The sequence below is a fragment of the Cavia porcellus genome, unplaced genomic scaffold (assembly GCF_034190915.1).
Source record: "Cavia porcellus strain 051 isolate PalLab524CR breed Dunkin Hartley unplaced genomic scaffold, mCavPor4.1 scaffold_23, whole genome shotgun sequence".
NCBI lineage: Eukaryota > Metazoa > Chordata > Mammalia > Rodentia > Caviidae > Cavia > Cavia porcellus.
In genome coordinates, this window is record NW_026947506.1 from 42,385,337 (window position 1) to 42,403,713 (window position 18,377).

The following is an 18,377-nucleotide window of genomic DNA, read 5'->3' on the forward strand; positions in this document are numbered from 1 at the left end:
CCTTTCAACTCTAGTCCAGGTTGGCCTTGAACTCAGTGATCTTTCTGCCTCAGCCTCCTGATTTCTGGGATTATGGGCATGAACTGCCATGCCTGGGGTCCTTTTGTCTCCTAACTAAATTAAGTATTTTCCGGTTCCACGAGTCTAGTGCCCTAGCCTCACTTCATTCTGGACAGTTACTCTCAGCATAACCTGCTTTTGTGCCCCTCTCTATGAATAGAGAAAACAAATTAAAAATTAGCCAAAGAGAACCGTAACTAGAAAGAGGGGGAAATATATTAGGAATTTCAGCAGTAAACACAATCCTCTTACACATACTTTAAGAATGAACAAAATTACCATTATAGTCAAGGTCATCTGTTTTAGTATCTTGTTTAAAAAAAAAAATCAAATGAGCATATATGTACATAAATACTAATTTTTGGTAACTGTTCTCAGTCAAAAAGCACAACAGAAAGGGGATAGTGAAGCCTTGGGCTTGATTTCAGGCACTGGAGGAAAAATAAAAACATTACTAAGGATCAGAGGGTTGAGCACTCATTATGATCTTTCCTATCAAAGTATAGAATCCATAGAACCTTGTATATGTGAATTTATGAATAACAAAGAAAATAAACACATACAAATCTATACTTATAGACCAATAACTAAAGTTCTAGTAGAAATCAACTCTCTTACTCTAACTTATATTGTATGTTTCAACATCTGCGTTGAAAAGCAAGGTCCCTCAGACCCTCTACCCATCTCCTCAGTTAAAATTTGAGTCCACAGGGCCAAGGATTTGGCTCAGCAGTGTAAGTGCATGCCTGGCAAGCGTGATACCAAAAAAAAAAAAAATTGGAGTCCACAGAGCTGCCTTACTACACTGGAGATGACAGACAGTATTGCTGAATCCCTTTTTAAGAAACTAATCTAAATCTGTTCAAAAGAATATAAAATGCAAGATTTCTATTTTTTAAAGGTAGAATTTCACTCTGTCACCCTGACTGGTCATGAACTCCTAAATCCAAGTGATCGGATCAATCTTAAGATTCAGCTCCTAGTACTACTGATAACAAGCAGGGGCTAGGCTAACACTGGGCATAAACTGTCCTCTGGTGGGAAGTCGGATGCAGAGCACACAAGTGCTGGAGGAACTCCCGCCTCACAATATTGCTTTATACTTTCCTATTCATTATGAAATTTGAGCACCTAGTACACATTAGGCTAGTTAAAATTTCTTTAGAAATTTGAAGAAATCTTGGAAATAAGCTTATTTATTTTATTATTAAAAAAGCATTTTAAATGGCCTTATATAATAGATGGCCTCCTCCTTCTAGGTTCATTCACATAGCTTGTAACATTACGTCATTCCAGGCCCAGGGATTTAGATCAGTGGCACAAGCGCCTGCGTGACAAGCACTAGGTTTTAAGTTCAATCCCCAGTACCAAAAACAAAAATACAAGAACAGTACATCACTGTTTTCTCAGCCTCCTGGGAGCTAGGATTATAAACATCTACCACCATCCCCAGCACAGCCTTTTAATTTTATAGGCAAAAACATTAGACACTCAAATTTGAGGTCTGGTCTCTCACTGTACAATATCCTAAATGGTGCGGTATAGATAAAATCATAATAGCTAGGTGTGTATACACACACCTATAATCCCAGCTACTCTGGAAACTAAGGGAGAATCAGTTCTAAGTTTGAGGTCAACCTGAGCAACTTGGTGACACCTGTCTCAAAATAAAAAATAAAACAAGCAAGGTGGTATATATCTCAATGGCAGAGTACCCCCTGGATGTGACTCCAGGACTGCAAACACACAAATTGCCCAGTATGCTGGCTCAAGCCCATAACATCAACACTTGAGAGATTAAGGCAGAAGGAACATGAACGAGCTAAAGACCAGCTCGGGCTACACAGTGAGACTCTTTCAAAAATACAAACCAAAAGAAAACAAAAACTTAAAACAAAAAACAAAACTACATTCAGGGCAGTGTTTTTAAAAATAAATACTGGCCACCTCAATACTGATAGCACCCAGTAAAAATCTTGTGTTCTGCATGCTGCTGGGAGCCTAGTTACATTATTCTAAAGGAAAACTCAAATTCTCTAGTAAACCATGCTTAAACAAAGTTAACTCCTACTTATCAGTCTTCTACCACAGACAATTCAAAACAGAAAGTCAAGTGCTAGCAGCCTTCTTCATGGTGCCTGTAGAAGAATGAGAAGCAAATTCACAAGGTGTTTCTTTCTTTCTTGTTTTTTTTTTTTTTTTTTTTTTTGTCTTTCTGAGACAAATTCTTGCTATGCAGTTCAGGCTGGCCTTGAGCTCACTTTGTAGCCCAGGCTGGTCTCGAACTCGTGACAATCCTCCTGCCTCAGCCTCCGAAGTGCTGGGATTACAGGCATAAGCAGCCATTCCCGGCATTTCTTATTTTTGAAATAGCAATAATATCCCATAAACGTATGACGATTGTGTTAATTTTAAATATGTAAGGAGATGGAAACGCTAGCTACTTTGATTATATGCTACATGCACTGAATTACCACACTGTACCCAAGAAATTTACACAAGTAAAACAGTAAATTAAATTCAATTAAAAAAAAAAAAAACGGAAAAAATAGGCAACAGGTTGTCAGGACAAATGCAATCAAAGTATGAGACAGCCAAACAAAACCAAACATTTTATCAAATTATACATAATCTTTCCAATTTAATTCAAAGAAACAAAGTAACCTTAATCTATTATCATAAAATGATTTTGGAAAGACAAATTATTTTTATAAATAAGGAAACTGGACCCCACATTAGAAACTGACATAAACTCATGTAATAGCCTAATGTCAGCAGAAAAAACCTTGGCCCTTGCTAAGTGGAAACTTTCAAAGTAAAGGACAGTGGAAAATTTCCAAACTGGAGTGAAGGTGCCCCATGATGGGGAACTGCAGGACACCTCATTCACTCAGAACACTGGCAAGTTGCTCAGCACCGTCATACTGACTTACAGAAACTCTCTAGCTTTCTACTTCTGTGCTATACAGGGATGAGGGGAGACAAGGACAACACACGACAACTACACCATCACAGACACCCCCTAAGCTAACTGAAAAGCTAAGTACAGCTTACTTCCCTGAAGGACTGTTTTCTCCTATTACTCAAAAAGAACTTCATGAAATCTTACATGTACTAGTTAGCTCTCAGAAGAAAAAAAAAAAAAAAAAAAGAGGAAAAGAAATAGCAAGGAAAGATGGTCCTACAAGATTCTTTGCATAGAGCTAAGTTAAAAATAAAACCTAGGGGGCTTTAGCTCAGTGGCATAAGCACATGCCTTGTAAGCACGCGGTCATGAGTTCAATCCCTGGCACATATATACACACAAAAAAACTTAGGCAGCATTCAGCAAGATGACAAATACCCAATGATAAAAGGGGACTAGACAAGCACCTAGTATCTTAGATTTCATCTAAAAGGTTACCTATGTAGTAAGCAGCCACTGAAAGAAATACAGGAAGTTGATAATTTATCCCAGGAAGATAATATACTTGTGAGGTTCCTAAATTGTGAATTAAACCTTTTTCTAGACTGACTATATTCTCTGCTCTGCCTCTTACCCAAAATTATCTTCCCATATAACCCATCACCCCCCCCCCAAATCACTTGTGGCCTCAGGAAAGATGACTTCATAAAAATATTTGAGGTGTTTCAGTAAGGCAAGCAAGCTCATTCTGTATAAACTAGGAGAACAAACTCGAACCAGCTGTCAATGACAAAGTGGCCAATTTCACTTCAAACCAAAAAGATCTATGCCACTTTTCCACAACTGGATTACTTCCTACTTATTCTTTAAAATCCAGCTTGTTACGTTCTCTGAGACATTTTCTTTAACAGGCCCTGGGTAAGCCTCACAGGTTAGCCAAGCACCATTCACTGACACAGCCCCTAATTTACCAAAGATTCAACCTCCAATGTTCAGACCTTAAGATAGTGTAAAAGTGTTATCATTAGTAGAAGGAAGACTTCAAAACTAGACCTTTTTCTAGGCTTGTGAGAAGATAGAATAGTCTGATGCTGCTGACAGGACCAGCAAGCCACAATAGTCAGCTAGGTTAATCATGAAGGCAAACACCTAGGGCTGTATGGTACACTGTGCTGCTGAGCTCTGATGTGGGTGGCTTAGGTGTACTCTGCATTTCTGGCTTAATGGTGGGAGGGTGGAGGTCACGGGGCAGACAGGAGCTACATTCACTCCCAGTCCCATGCCTTGTTCGATACTTCTCTTCCATCTGGCTGTTTCTGATTTGTGCCCTTAAATAATCCTGTGAGCCTAAGCAAAATAATTCTGAGTTCTGTGAGTCATTTTAGCAAATTACTGAACCTGAGGAAGGAATCATGAAAACCTTCAATTTAAAGCCAGTATGGTAGCAACCTGGGACAGGCATCTAGAGGGCAATCCTGTGAGAATGAGTCCTTGACTTGTGGGATCTGAGACAAATGGCACTGAACAGCAGAGCAGAAAGTGTCAGAAATGAACTGAATTACTACTTGCTAAAGAACTAGAGAACTGTTTGTTATGAAAGAAACTTACTTATTTCATGTCAGAAGTATACTGAGTGGAGAAACACTTTTCTTTTACCATACAGTGGATATTAGCCTTAAAAAGAGGACTTTTGGCATGTGCTAAACCATGTATGAATCTTGAAGACTTAATTCCACTTCTATGAGGCACCCTCAAGTGGTAAAATCCACAGACAGAACAGTGGTTGCTAGGGACTGGAGAGGAGGAGGAGGAAATGGAGAGTTTTTTAGTGTACACAGTTTCAGGCTGGAAAAATGAAAACATTCTAGAGACGGATGGTGGTGATATCTATATAATAGTATAAATCTAAAACTACATACATAAAATGGCAAATTCTACATTATGTGCACTTTACTATAATTTTAAAAATATTTTAAAAACTATTACACCTTTTTATAAAAGAGAACTGACCTCTGGGGAGAGGGGTTTATACTCATTTTGTACCTCTGGCTCCACAGACCAATTTGCAAACCACAAATCTTGTGGAATTGACCATTTAATTTAAAACAGAAACAGTTGGGTGTGGTGGGTACATGCCTGTAATTCCAGCACTTGGGAGGATCCTTGAGTTCAAGGACAGCCTGAACTACATATACATAGCAAGACCATGTCTCAATACCCCTGCCAAAACCAACCAGGAACACTAGCTCAGAGACCAGAGCTTATACATAGCTAAAAGAACATGATTAGACAGCTTTAAAAGCAAATTACACTCTCCTATACAGTAATAAAACTATAGCAATACCTTGTTCTATGGAACATAATTTTACAACTTTGGGGAAGATAGCTGTATTTGTGTCTGTGAGGAGAAGAAGAGCATGGTCGTGTTTGTCACCCAATGTAGTTTGCAAATGAAAACAACACTGTGCCAAATGCTTGTGAACCAAACTGTTTACAAACAGAAGTGTTTATCCACTGAGGTTGACTTGTGGATCCATAGTTGTCCATGTTCAATAGCTAAATACCTTTTCTTCTTCTGCTATCTTCTTCTCTTCATCCACTTCCTCAGTTTTTACTAAATCTTCACTTTGGAGTTTTCTTCTCTTTTGCTTGGGAGCCATAAAGCCTTGAAGAAATTTCTTGATGACACTGGCCTGAAGGGCAATGACACACTCACCAAAATCCTTCAGCTTCTCCAATGAAATGACCTAAGGAAATTATTTAAAATCTAGGTTAAAAGAAGGCCAAGGATTTTCTCTCGCTCTTCAATTTTACTTTTTCAAATAAACTTTGCCACTGCTTTTTGCTCATTTCATACAATGCTTTGTTTGGGACGAGAACAACCTACAATCTAACTCCAGAAGGAGAGGTGAACAACCCAGAACCTCATAACATTTAACTGGGTAATGATTTTTAGAAGATACTATCTGATAAAAATACCAAATGGAAATTCAGATAATATAAATGAAATAGAGTGAAAAAAAATCTATACCTATATACCTGTATCTACCTCATGTCCCTGAAAATAATCAAGGAAAATAACTGGAAAATAGTGTCATTATGCCTTGTTTCTCCAAAGCTTCATTGATCTTAGTTAGGGGTTTTTGGAGGTAGCTGGATCTAGGGTGTGTGATGCTGGGATCAAGGATATGATGCTGGAATCGATTCATGGTGTGACGCTAGGATTAAGGGTGACCCACCCTGATTTAAAAAAAAAAAAAAAGGCCAGAAAACAATGGAATAAGTCTTCCTTGTAATTAAATTTTTTAAAGAAGTCTGTCTTTAAATTCAAATCAATCTAGATTAAAATATCAAAAGGACCACATAATATGACATAGCTGTTTTCACAGTTTACTGGATAGATTATATATTTAAAAGTAGTTGATTACTTCCAGAAATTCTCAGTACTTTAGGAAGTTACCCAGTTTACTGAAATTTCATCTACTTTAGGCTGTTCAACAATTGCTGATTACCTACTATGGGTGCCCTATGGTCTTAATGCAAAGAGAAACTGAGGAAAGTCAAAATTTACTATCTGCCTTCCTGTCAAATAACATGCTTTACATACTCGATCACCTTTAAGCCTGGCATCTATTTTATGGATAAGAAAATGGGAGCCCAATCCTTTCATCAAAATTATGCTCGCAAACACTACATACTATTGTCAGTCACACAAAGCATGCCAATTAGGAGATAACATTTTTGTGGCCACAAAGAATAATGCTATGTCAGGGGCTGGGGATTTAGCTCAGTGGCATAAGCACCTGCCTTGCAAGCAGGCAGTCGTGAGTTCGATCACCGGTACCGATAAAAAGGAAAAAGACAAAAAAAAAAAAAAAAAAAAAAATGCTATGTCAGCCAAGATGGAAGCCTGGGTTAAGCTTAGTACAAACAACTGGTAAATATCTGCTAAGCAAAAAAGGAAACATGTAACATTTGAAACTGGCAAAAATCATTTGGGGTTCAACTTTTTTTAAAAAATCATTAAAAAATGTTTAAATTTGTTTTTCTAGAAAATGTAAGAATTCATTGCTAGGTTAATTAAAAAAATTTGTATACACAAGATGTTATATACAATTTGCTAGTTCTAAGCAGAGAAACAAACTATGTAAAAGAGATTAAAGTTACTTATAATTAGAGAAAATGAGAGAAAAGATTCAATGTTCAGAAAAATCATACAACTATAAAGACATACATTCCAAAACCTGGGAGTGGTGACATGCACCTTTAAATTTATTTTACTATTTTATTTTAAAGAGAAAAAAATAAAAATTTCAAAACACAATAATTAGGGGCAACAATGGTATATACATTGTGTATTATACATATTTTCTTTTAGCTTCTCATACTAGGGAGACAATACACTGTTCATACACGTAAGTGACACACACTTATAAGTAGCATCCTAGCTACTTAGTCATCTGAGGTAGGATATTTGAGACTTGAACGCCAACCCAGATGATATAGAGAATCATTTAAAAACAAACCAAAAACAAAACAAGTAAAACGGAGGCCAGGCATAGTAACGCACATCTGTAATCCCAACACTTGACAGGCTGAGGCAGGAAGATCCTGAGTTTGAGGCCACTGTGAATTACATGGCAAAACTGATCTTAAAACCACCTCTATTCGAAAGAATACACATGCCAGTGGGTACAAATGGGCACTCTTCAACATCTGCAGAGGACTGGTTCCAGAACACAAACCCATCCAACCCCCTTATCAATATCCATGATGTTTGAGTCCCTAATATAAAATGGTACTGTATTTCCATATAACCTACAACCTATGTGTCTTTCCACACATTTCAAATAAGCTCTAGATGACTTACACCTGATGTAATGCAAGTGCCATGTAAATAGTTTGTTAAATGTAATGTTAAGAAAATAGTGACACATATCAGGGCTAGGGATTTAGCTCAGCGGCGCAAGCGCCTGTTTTACAAGCGCATGGTTACGAGTTCGATCCCCGGTACTGATTTAAAAAAAAAAAAGAAGAAGAAAAAAGAAATAGTGACATGGAAAAAAGTCTGGGGGCTTCCGGGAGAACATGGCGGACAGATAACAGCTACTACGGAGGCTCTCTGAAAGACTCGGCTCAGAAGTCAGGAAGGGTGCGGAGTAAGGAGACATAAGCCGGTGGAGATATGCTCTGCTGACTCAGGAACGATCTGGGCTGAGAGAAAACAACTTGGAATGCAGTCCTGGTGCTAAAATAGGAACAGAAAAGCCTCGGTGTGGAGGCTGGAGCCCACGCCATTGGAAGCCGCGATTTGGGTTTCCCGGCCGCGTGGCGGCTGCCTCTACATCAGCTTGGCAAGGAGAGAGACGCGCGGAAGCTCTGAGAATGGGAATCTGCGAACGGAGTCGAAAACAGGACGGGCAGGGAGGCGTGCACTGACTTGTGGTGAGGTGAGTGAGAGAAACTGACACTACCACAGTTTGACTCCAGCAGAGGACATTCTGGGCCCGGGCAGTCCTGCGGGAGCTGGGCACGGTGGCGACTTCAGCCAAACATCCCCATCTCAGGCGGGATTGGTGAAAAGTGCCTAGCCTATGTGACGCTGCTGGCGGACCCAGTAGGCTAGCCCAACCCAGATCCCAGAGCCTGACGGTGGTCGGGAGGGGCAGGCCCCGCGTAGGCTGCCTGGTCTGGAACTTCCTGGTGTGCTGCAGTGGGCGGGAACACCTAACCAGCTCAATTCGATCAGGCTGTGGCTGACAGGGAGAGAAGCTGGGCCTCCTATGTAAGCTTGCATATATAAGGAACAGAGAATATGGGAAGAGGCAGCAACAAGAAAGGCTCCTCGGCCCCCAATTCTGAGAAACAGGTAATAGCAGACACCGCACCAATAGACATAAAGCGCCATATAGAGAGCCTTATAGATCAGTTCAGGAATGAAGTTATCAATGACCTGAAGCTAGAAGTATGCAGAATAGTTAGAGAAATGCTAAGCACCACCCAAGAAAAAACAGATGGTGGAATGGAAGAACAGAAAAAGAGGGGAGAATTGTTTGATGGAGAAAACAGAGAAAGCATAGAATACGTGAAGCAGGTTCAAAGGGACTACCAAGAAACTAAGAAGTCTATCGAAAACTGGCATAACAGCTTGAAAGAAACTAAGAACAGACTATCTGAACTGGAGGGCAGATTTGTAATATGGGAGAATGAAATGAAAAACTTCTTACAAATAACAGAGAAACAAACAGCAATAATACAAAGACAAGAAGATAAGAGGATCCATAACTTAAGGATTAAGAACATAAAAGAAGAAGTAGGGACACAAACAAATGAACTACAAAAGCTACTCACAGAAATAATCCAGGAGAATTTTCCTAATTTAGCAAAAGGTAAAGATACTCAAAAGTATGAGGCATACAGGACCCCAGCCACCTACAACCCAAACAGAGCAACATCCAGACATATAATAATAAAAATTCCAGAAATTCAATACAAGAACAGAATATTAAAAGCTGTAAGAGACAAGAAACAGACCACTTACAAGGGAACACCCATCAAAATTACAGCAGATTTCTCTGCACAAACCATCAAATCACGAAGAGCATGAAGTAATTCAAACTTTGAAAGATAATAATCTCCAGCCAAGATTGAGATATCCTGCACAACTGTCCCTGGAAATTGATGGAAAAACAAGGTGCTTCCAGGATAAAGAGGAACTGGGAGAGTTTGCAACCACCAATTCAACTCTACACAGAGTATTGCAGGATATTCTAAAAAAAGAAAAATACAAAGAATCCAGAAATAGTGGCGGGGAGGCCACAATGAATGGAGCAGAGAACAAAATGAAGAAGACAAACTGACAGCTACTGACAGAAAAAGAGCTCAACAGAAATGAGGCAGAGAAGATTGGATGATAGGAACAGCTATTTTGGAGAAAATAACACCTTAATAGGTAATACTGATTTAGTATCATCTTGTTTTGAAGTCTCATCAAGCTTTTGTTCTTCTGTCTCCATTGGTCTAAATAGGTTGTATCTTACTGGATTTTATTATGTACGATAGTATAAGCAAAAACCTTTTAAAGACAAGGAGATCATACAGAAACCATTGTTCATTTTCTGTTAGTCGATTCTAAATACCCTGTAATGCTGTCATTCTCTTAAATGGTTTTATATTGTTTTGATATATTTGATGCTACAGTATACGAAGTTGTACTCAAGGATTTCAAGGAAAGAGACAATATGGTAACTACTTGTATGTCAGGATTATCTGGTGGTGAAACACTATTCTGCTTAAATGGTTATGTTTTGATCTGCGCTGTTTTGCTGTTATGCCCTCTTTTATCTCAATCTCTACTCCATTATTTACTTTTTTATTTTTATCCTTTTGATTAAGGGAAAAATAAATAAAAATAGCAGGATATATTATAGTAACCCACTTTGACTTTCCATTATCTCGATTTAAAGCCCTGTATTACTCTCACCATCTTGTTTTTGACTGATGTTCCCCTATTCTGTTTTGCTGGATAGTATCAGGTTCGAAAGTTTAGGCAACAGCTGTGAAGATAATGAGATTCATTATGACGCCCATTCTCGTTGACTTTTGTCTACTTTTGAAGACCTACAATGTCTCCAATGTTTTGGTTTTGTCGGTTTTGTTCTTTACTGTTTTGTTCAATTTTATTATAACTAATGATATAGGCAATTCTATTAGAGATAGCGGGAAGCATTATGGTAACCATTGTTGATCACCTTGTATTATGTTTTTACATTATCTATTATGTCCACCCTTTTGATTTGACCGACTCTGTTCTGTTATGTCACATCTGGTTTTACTCTCTTCCAAAAAAGTAATAAGAACTGTGGGAGCAATGAAACCCAAAATGTGTAATAGTCATTGTACAAAAGAGAGGAAAAGAAAGTGCTCTAAACTATGTAACTGCATGTATATTTAAGTGTATAAGATAGAAAATGATATTACTGAGTTTTATTGGATCATTGAACAGAACTGTTTGCAGTATCATTGTTGGAATGTCCACTTTACAAGCTTTAATTTTGTGACTTGAACAATTAATTCTAAGATGACAATATGTAATCCATTAACTAGTGATTTCCTACTGTTTATTTATTTTTTCTTCTCTGTAAATCTGTATAACTTGTACCCTTTCTCTGCTTTTTTTTTCTCCTTAAATAAAATTAAAAAAAAAAGTCTGAACATGCTCAGTACAGCTGTCATTTTTTTCTGGAATATTTTCTATCAAGATTAGTTGAATGCATGGATGTAAATTGAAAGACAGCTGACTAATTTCAAAAGATCCACAAAAATTAATGTCCAGGGTTATGTGGACTTTTATGATTTAAAAATCAATAGAAATACTTTAATAACTGACATAGTATTTCCAATCTTCTCAGAGTTTCACTTATACCAATAATGGTAAACCTACGGCACGCATCCCACAGCCAGCTGTTTGTTATCACTGAAAGCTTTAGAAGATTGGTCATCACTGGTAAAGGTCACTATGAGCAATACATGGCAGGGCTTATAAATGGGCCTTAAAAGCAGGTCACTTAATACTACAATTGATGTTCAACGTAAAACAACTCTCCTAAAGTGAGTGAGTGTAAAGAATGGTAAAAGGCAGGATACAAACACATGTCACATTTCAGGCTCAAGTATCACAAGGAAAAATTATGTTAAATGATGTTATATAATAACTGCAGCTTGACAGTTTTCATTCAAAGAAATTGGTAATTTTTTTTTTTCAAATCAAAGTTTTGAGTCAACTACTAGATTTGGGGAAAGGGACATCAGTAAAAGATGAAAAGGGGGAAAATACATACATAAAGAATTTTTGGATCTATGCCTTTCAAGACAAAAATCGCATGTTTTGTGCCAAGGAACAATTTCAAACTGAATTTCCATGAATACCAGCTTCCTTAAGAGTATTTTCTTATATTCTTACCCGGGCTTCAAATTCTGAAGTTTCTTCTACATATCCAAGTCCTCCTTTCTGTAACCTTGTTGCAACTTCAATGAGATCACTCCTCAAGAAGTTTAAGAGCTCCTGGTTGCCATCACAGGATTTCAGACCTAAATTAGGCTTCCGAGCCAGATGAATAGAGTGAATAATGTCTTGGTACCTAGAAGAATTGGTGGAGGGATATTAAAAAAAAACTTTGGTAGCGTTCTTCAAATTTCAATTACCTGAATGATGTGTTTTATGTCTAGAAGACTTATTTAAATATTTTTAAATTTCTCCTTGGTGCTTAATAATCTCATTCTTGTACAAAATTTCAAATTTCTTGCTTCATTCTAAAACCATCTGTTCTGTATTTGATAATTCTAGTGTCTAACAAACACTGCTTTTCTCTGATGTATAATTCTCATTCATGTTGCTGGTTGCTTTACATAGTCTGGCCCGTTTCTCCCCCCCAAGCCCCCTGCCATGAGTTTCCTGGAGTTTCCTCTTTGGGAACTGTTGATAGGCCTTGTTTGAAGCTGCACTCTTCTCGAGAACCAGAAGTTGTAAAGGCAACAAGTCACAAGGAGTTGCTGGGACAACTTTAAAAATGTCTGCTCAGGACTCACCACAACACCAAGAAATGTGAATGCAAGTGGAAAGCCTGAACAGCTACCATCAGAATGGTTTACCATGACAAAAATCAGTTGTTTGAGAGCCCAGTAATAAAGACTGACTCCTCTACAACTCTCTGCCCTAAGAGTCTCAGACTATCACAGTGTCCTACAAAATGAAAATTAAAGCTCAACAGACTTTAGATGAACGTAACTCTTTTTTTTAAAACCAGGAATTGAACTTATAACCTCCCGCTTGCCAGATAGGTGCTGTGCCACTGAGCTATATCCCTGGCCCCTTTTTCTTTTTTATAATAAAGGTTTTTAACATTTTCCCCTGAATAGAAGTCTACATGTCCCACTGTTTGTGTATATGGTTTTTGTTTGCTTTTTCAGCACTGGTTTTCAGCAGAACCTTCACATAGAGCAACCTTCCCAGCCCTTTTCTTATTTTGAGACAAGGTCTTCCTAAATTGCCAAGGCTGGGCATAAATGTATAATTCCCATCTCACCAGGCCCAGGTCTACTGGTTTTCTTCTTCTTCTTTTTTTTTGTCTTTTTCATTTTTTATCGGTACTGGGGATCGAACTCACAACCGCCTGCTAGCAAGGCAGGTGCTTATGCCCCTGAGCTAAACCCCCAGCCCCTCTACTGGTTTTCTTATAAAGGAGATTTCTTTCATTGCTTTAAAGATTTTATATAGTTTTCCTTTGATCTAAGTCACATCTAGGAATATATTTAAGTTAGTAGCAGTTAACAACATTTTGGCCTCCACTGTAGAATCTACTTCTAACTTCAGTGCAAGCTGACTATAGAATGTATCCTATAGGTGTCCTTTTTACTTTGGTGGTGGTAGGGACAGAAGTCAGGGACCTCAAGCTAGGCAAGCACACTACCATTTAAGTTATACTCCTGCCCGCAAAAGTAAATCTACTTTTAAACTTTATTGAGCTGGGCATGGTGATACATGCCTGTAATTCTAGCACTTGGAAGGCTGAGGCTGGAGGACTGCTGTGAGTTCAAAGCTAATCTGGGCTACACAGTGAGTTCAAGGCCAGCCTGCATTACAAAGTGAGACCCTGTCTCAAAAAGTAAACAAAAAATTTGTCACAATTTTGTTTGTAGCTATATGTAATTATTTTATAATTGTCTAATGTTAATAAAAACTTTGCTTCTAACTGCCTTAGTAATATCCTTTCACTATTTAATCCTTCATCATTTTACATATTTTCTTATAAATATACAATGGATGGCACGTTAATAAAAGACAGTAAATCCCAAATGCTTGACAGCCTTTTAAAAGTTCAAAAAAAAAAAAAAAAGACAGAATAAAACACCAACCCACAAGGGCTTTTTAAAAAAAAAAAAATGGTTGAAGAAGCGATCTTCATTTATCAAAGGGAAAAAACAGACATATTTTCTTTTTCTGGTGTTGGCACTGGGGAGTGAAAAGTTGTATTTAACTACATCCCCAATCCTTTTTACTTTAACAAAGTATCTAGCTAATTTGCCCAGGTTGGGCTGGAACAGTGATCCTCCTGCCTTAGCCTCCCAAAAGTCCTAAGTATATGCTATCATATATAGCTACTAGATCTGTATTCAGTTTTGGGTGCCTCTACTGGCATTTCCTTCCACAGTTTTAGCCTGGCTTGGTAACACATGCCTATAAACCCAGCACCTAGAGGCAGGAGGATAGTTTCTAGTTAAAGGTCAGCCTGGGTTACAAAGTGATTTTAAGTCCAGCCTGAAATGAACAGTAAAACCATGTCCCAAAAAGGTATTTAAAAAAAAAAAATCCCCAAAAGATGTGATTTTTAATATAATGTGAATTAAGATATACATTGAACAGAGACATAAAATCAGTACTGTATTATCTATTATCACTTGGAGTCTAGAGGAGTTGCAAAGGATGTACTAAATAGAATTATTTTCTCTTCAAGCAAACCTAAATTCAGCCATGAAAATGAAATGAGGCAGGTTTAACTCCAAAAATCTAATACTAGCTTTTCACAGAAATGTAAAGAGGTTACACTAAAAATTTAGTTGGAGTGGATGGTATTTTATAGACACAAAAGGGTTTTATTATTTTTAAAAGATGTATGTAATACAAAAAACATGAAAGTCACCATTTTAAACACCTTTATGTTATGAAACCATCACAACTATCCAGCTCTAACACATGTTCTACCACCCCAGAGACTCCATACTTGTTAGTAGCCCTTGTTCCTAACCTTCCCTCTCCCTAAGGCAACCAAAGTCTGCTTTTTCTATAATTGTGTAATTCTAGGTTTTTCAGATAAATGGAATCATGTGATATTTTATCCCCCACTTTTCTCACTCAGCAGAAGGATGAAAAATCCTACCTCTTCTCTAGTCTGTCTTTAAGTTGACTTTCTCTTATTCCCTGAGGATGAAGGCAGTTCAGCAACTCATCTAACTCCTTTTGACTATCACATAAAAACCTGTAGAGGCAAAAACAGGTATTACAACTCTGAAAAAACAATCCAATCTTGGGCCAGGGATTTAGCTCAGCAGCATAAGCCCCTGTGTGAGGACATCAATTCAAATCCCTGCTACCAAACAAACAAACAAAAAAGTAAAAAACAATCCAAATCAAACACTGAGTAAGGGATCTACGTCTGCTGACAGGAGACAGAAAAGCAGAATTCCAAATCGGTTCATTCTATTATCTATAATCAAGATAAATAATTTACTATTTCCTAAAGTTAGCTTTATCCTAGCATACTGGAACCAATTTTTCCTACTACAATAAACAAGATAAATTTTATCAAGTTAATAAAAAAATGTGCATATACCTTTAAAAACTATCCAAAAAACTAAAGACAAATGGTAACAACAAAAACAACTCAGTCAAAAGTATAAAGGACTCAAAATTTAGCTCCTTACCTAGAAAAAAAAGTACATACAAAGGAAAAGTAATGGGTATACACACACACACACACACACACACACACACACACACACACACAATTTTACTCTTCAATTAATAAAACTTTATCAAATTTTCAATTAGATTTATAAAGTATAACTTATAAATTTTAATTAATCAAATTTGATTCGGAGAAATCCTAAATATTTCTATTCTCAAATAGCTTCAAGAGAATTTCTACCATAAGACCTGTATTACATATTAGAGGGAGAAAATCAAATTTCAAATCTTGAATAAAATAAGTATCTGCTTATCAAAAAATCAGACTTTTAAAAAAGCAATGAGCTTTGATATACAAAAAAAATCAATGTAAAACAAAACGTCCTTCACAGATAAGTTTTTCTTCCTCAAGGAAAAACAGCAAGCCACCAGGCAAATAAATGCTCACATTACCATAGGTTCTGTCCTTGTTTGGGTATGGTGGTCTCCACAGCAATTTCTAGTGCTGATCGATGTGTGTTCATGCTTGCATTTTTGCCTAGGTTTGCTTTCTTACCTAAGAAAAATGTAAACATTAAGTTGTAATATCATACCCAATTCCTAGTTTTAAACCTAACTAATACCCAGTGCCAAATCCAACAACAAGTAACACAAAAGCTGTCTGTTAAACATGACACACAGCAGATGCTTATGCAGTATGATGGTTCAATTTAACCTTTTTTTGACTTTATCATGGTATAAAATTGATATTCATCGGCAGAAAGTATACTCTGAATTCTCATTTTTTCTTAGTGTTGCATTGCACAGTTTACAGTGTATTATGCCCGCAAGCCATGTCCCTGGGTGTTTTTTTATTGAGACCAGGTCTCACTATGTAGTTGAGGTTGCCCTTGAACTCAATGATTATCTTGCCTTAGTTTTGCAAGAGCTGTTGATTATAGGTGAGCACCACCAAGCCTGGCTATCAAATGCATTTTTAGCATACAACAGTTCCAATTTCTAATGACTTTATCAGGCAGTAATGCCCATCACAAGCTGAGAAGCATCAATATTTTCTCTCTACAACTGAACAGTTATACAATTAAAACTTCAAGAATGCTGTGAAAAAGAACAGAGAGGGTTAATGAAGCAACCACAAGAAAGTAAGTAATTTATTCCTTTTATGTGATTTTTGTCTTGTTTTGAAACAGGGTCTCACTTTGTTCAAGGCCAGTCTTGAACCTATGGCAATCCCTCTACCTTAGCCTCCCAACAGCTGTGATTACAGGCCTGTTACACCACTGCACCCAGGTTTGGCTTTTATATAAGAGCAAAGGCACTTGGATGAAGCAGAGATAAACAGAACACATAAACTACCACAGATTTATCCCTGGAGGCTTCAAATGTCAAGCAATACCATTAACTTCTTTGTAATCCAGTTCCTATATATAACCTTATATAGATAGAACATAAGCAGATTTATCAAAGACTGTTTTAAAGCATCATAAACCTGACCTATCATTACAGATGCTCTACTCAGGCCCTTTCCTCTCCCTGGAATGCTAACGCGTAACCTTGTTTAGTCTTTTCAGTTGGCTAATTCTGAACAAACACTCCATTCTTTCAACCAGAAAACATGAAATTAGAACACTCACCAGAATGATCCAGAGCAGTAGTGACAAACCTAGGCAAGTGTGCCACAGGTGGCTGTTTATTATTACTGAAAGCTCTAAAAGGTTTATCATCACTGCTCTAAGAGTCTAGACATAAAGGAATTTAGATACCAAATCTTTTCTGAGGCATGTGATTTTTTAAACCTGATTTCCAAGCACTGCCAGATTTTGAAACATATTATAAAACAATCCTCCCAACTCTGAAGATCCTTACTCTACAGTGAACTCCTCTGCCCTCACTCAGTTATTTAGAAGTATAGTTTAACAGGCATATGTGTATGTACACAAACATAAAAAAAAGTTAAGGTAGTTATATTACTGATTTGTCTAAGTTCACTGAAGAGAAAGCTTTGTGCTGGTATTGTTCAGACAATTGAATGCAGATTATCTTGTGCTTTGGGTGAATGATTTGGGGATGACAATGCACAACGTATATACCATTGTTGCCCTCAATGATGTGTTTTGAAATTTTTAGTTTTTTTTCCTTCTTTTTGTCCATGAAATAAAATTGATTTGAGAGGAGGGGAGGGGGCCAAAAAACTAGTTTAGCTAAACTAGATTTCTCTGCAAGGTAATATACTTAACATAAAAATTCAACATGAAAATACATTAAACTTGAACTTTTAGGCTGTAGTTTTAAAACTGATGATAGTTTCCTCATTTAACAATTCTCTGTGTTAAAAAGTTCAGATTAGGAATTTCTCAAAGATGAAACATTACTTTCTTAAAACACGAAGACTTCTCAAAGTAATACAACAGATGTGAGAGAAACAATTTTCACTGGGTTATACTGACACACCCAGTGGCTCTAAACAAAAAGCAATGCTGCCTCCCAGGGGACATTTGGTAATGACTGAGGACATAGGGATGCTGCTTAATGTTATACACGAAGTACATGGGACAGTTCTCACTACAAAGAATCATTTGCATCAAAATATAAGTACCACTGAGGTTCAGAAGGCCAGCAGCTCATGTTTAAACATTTTTTAAAAACTTCTTTATTTTTAGTTAAGTACTTGTTATTTTGCTGTTTCCTCTTAATAGAATTTAGGTTAAATGACATTCAGGATATTATCTGTCTGGTTTGGCATTGTACTTGCCACATATACATTAAACATTTCTTTGCACTTAAGGGGTGTCCCCTGAATACTAAATTTGGAAAGTAGAGAAAGAGGACATGTAACTTTTGTTGCCTCCTAATCTTGTTCTCTCTATGTCTTCGGTTCTATGCATCTTACTCAAATACACCTATATAAGAGCAAAGAAGAAATTTTGCAATAAAAAAGGTGACAGGAAA

General features: G+C 37.2%; 1 protein-coding gene across 1 annotated transcript in view; it reads right to left on the bottom strand.

Annotated features, from left to right (window-relative positions):
• Nucleotides 1-18,377, bottom strand: part of Baz1b (bromodomain adjacent to zinc finger domain 1B) — a 66,867-nt gene that overhangs the window by 8,720 nt on the left and 39,770 nt on the right. Inside the window, exons 10-13 of the mRNA XM_063234307.1 lie at nt 15,882-15,984; nt 14,902-15,000; nt 11,928-12,105; nt 5,530-5,712 (exon numbers count right to left, since the gene is read on the bottom strand). Of these exons, the coding sequence (XP_063090377.1) occupies nt 5,530-5,712; nt 11,928-12,105; nt 14,902-15,000; nt 15,882-15,984 (563 nt within the window). The remainder of the gene's footprint in view (nt 1-5,529; nt 5,713-11,927; nt 12,106-14,901; nt 15,001-15,881; nt 15,985-18,377) is intronic.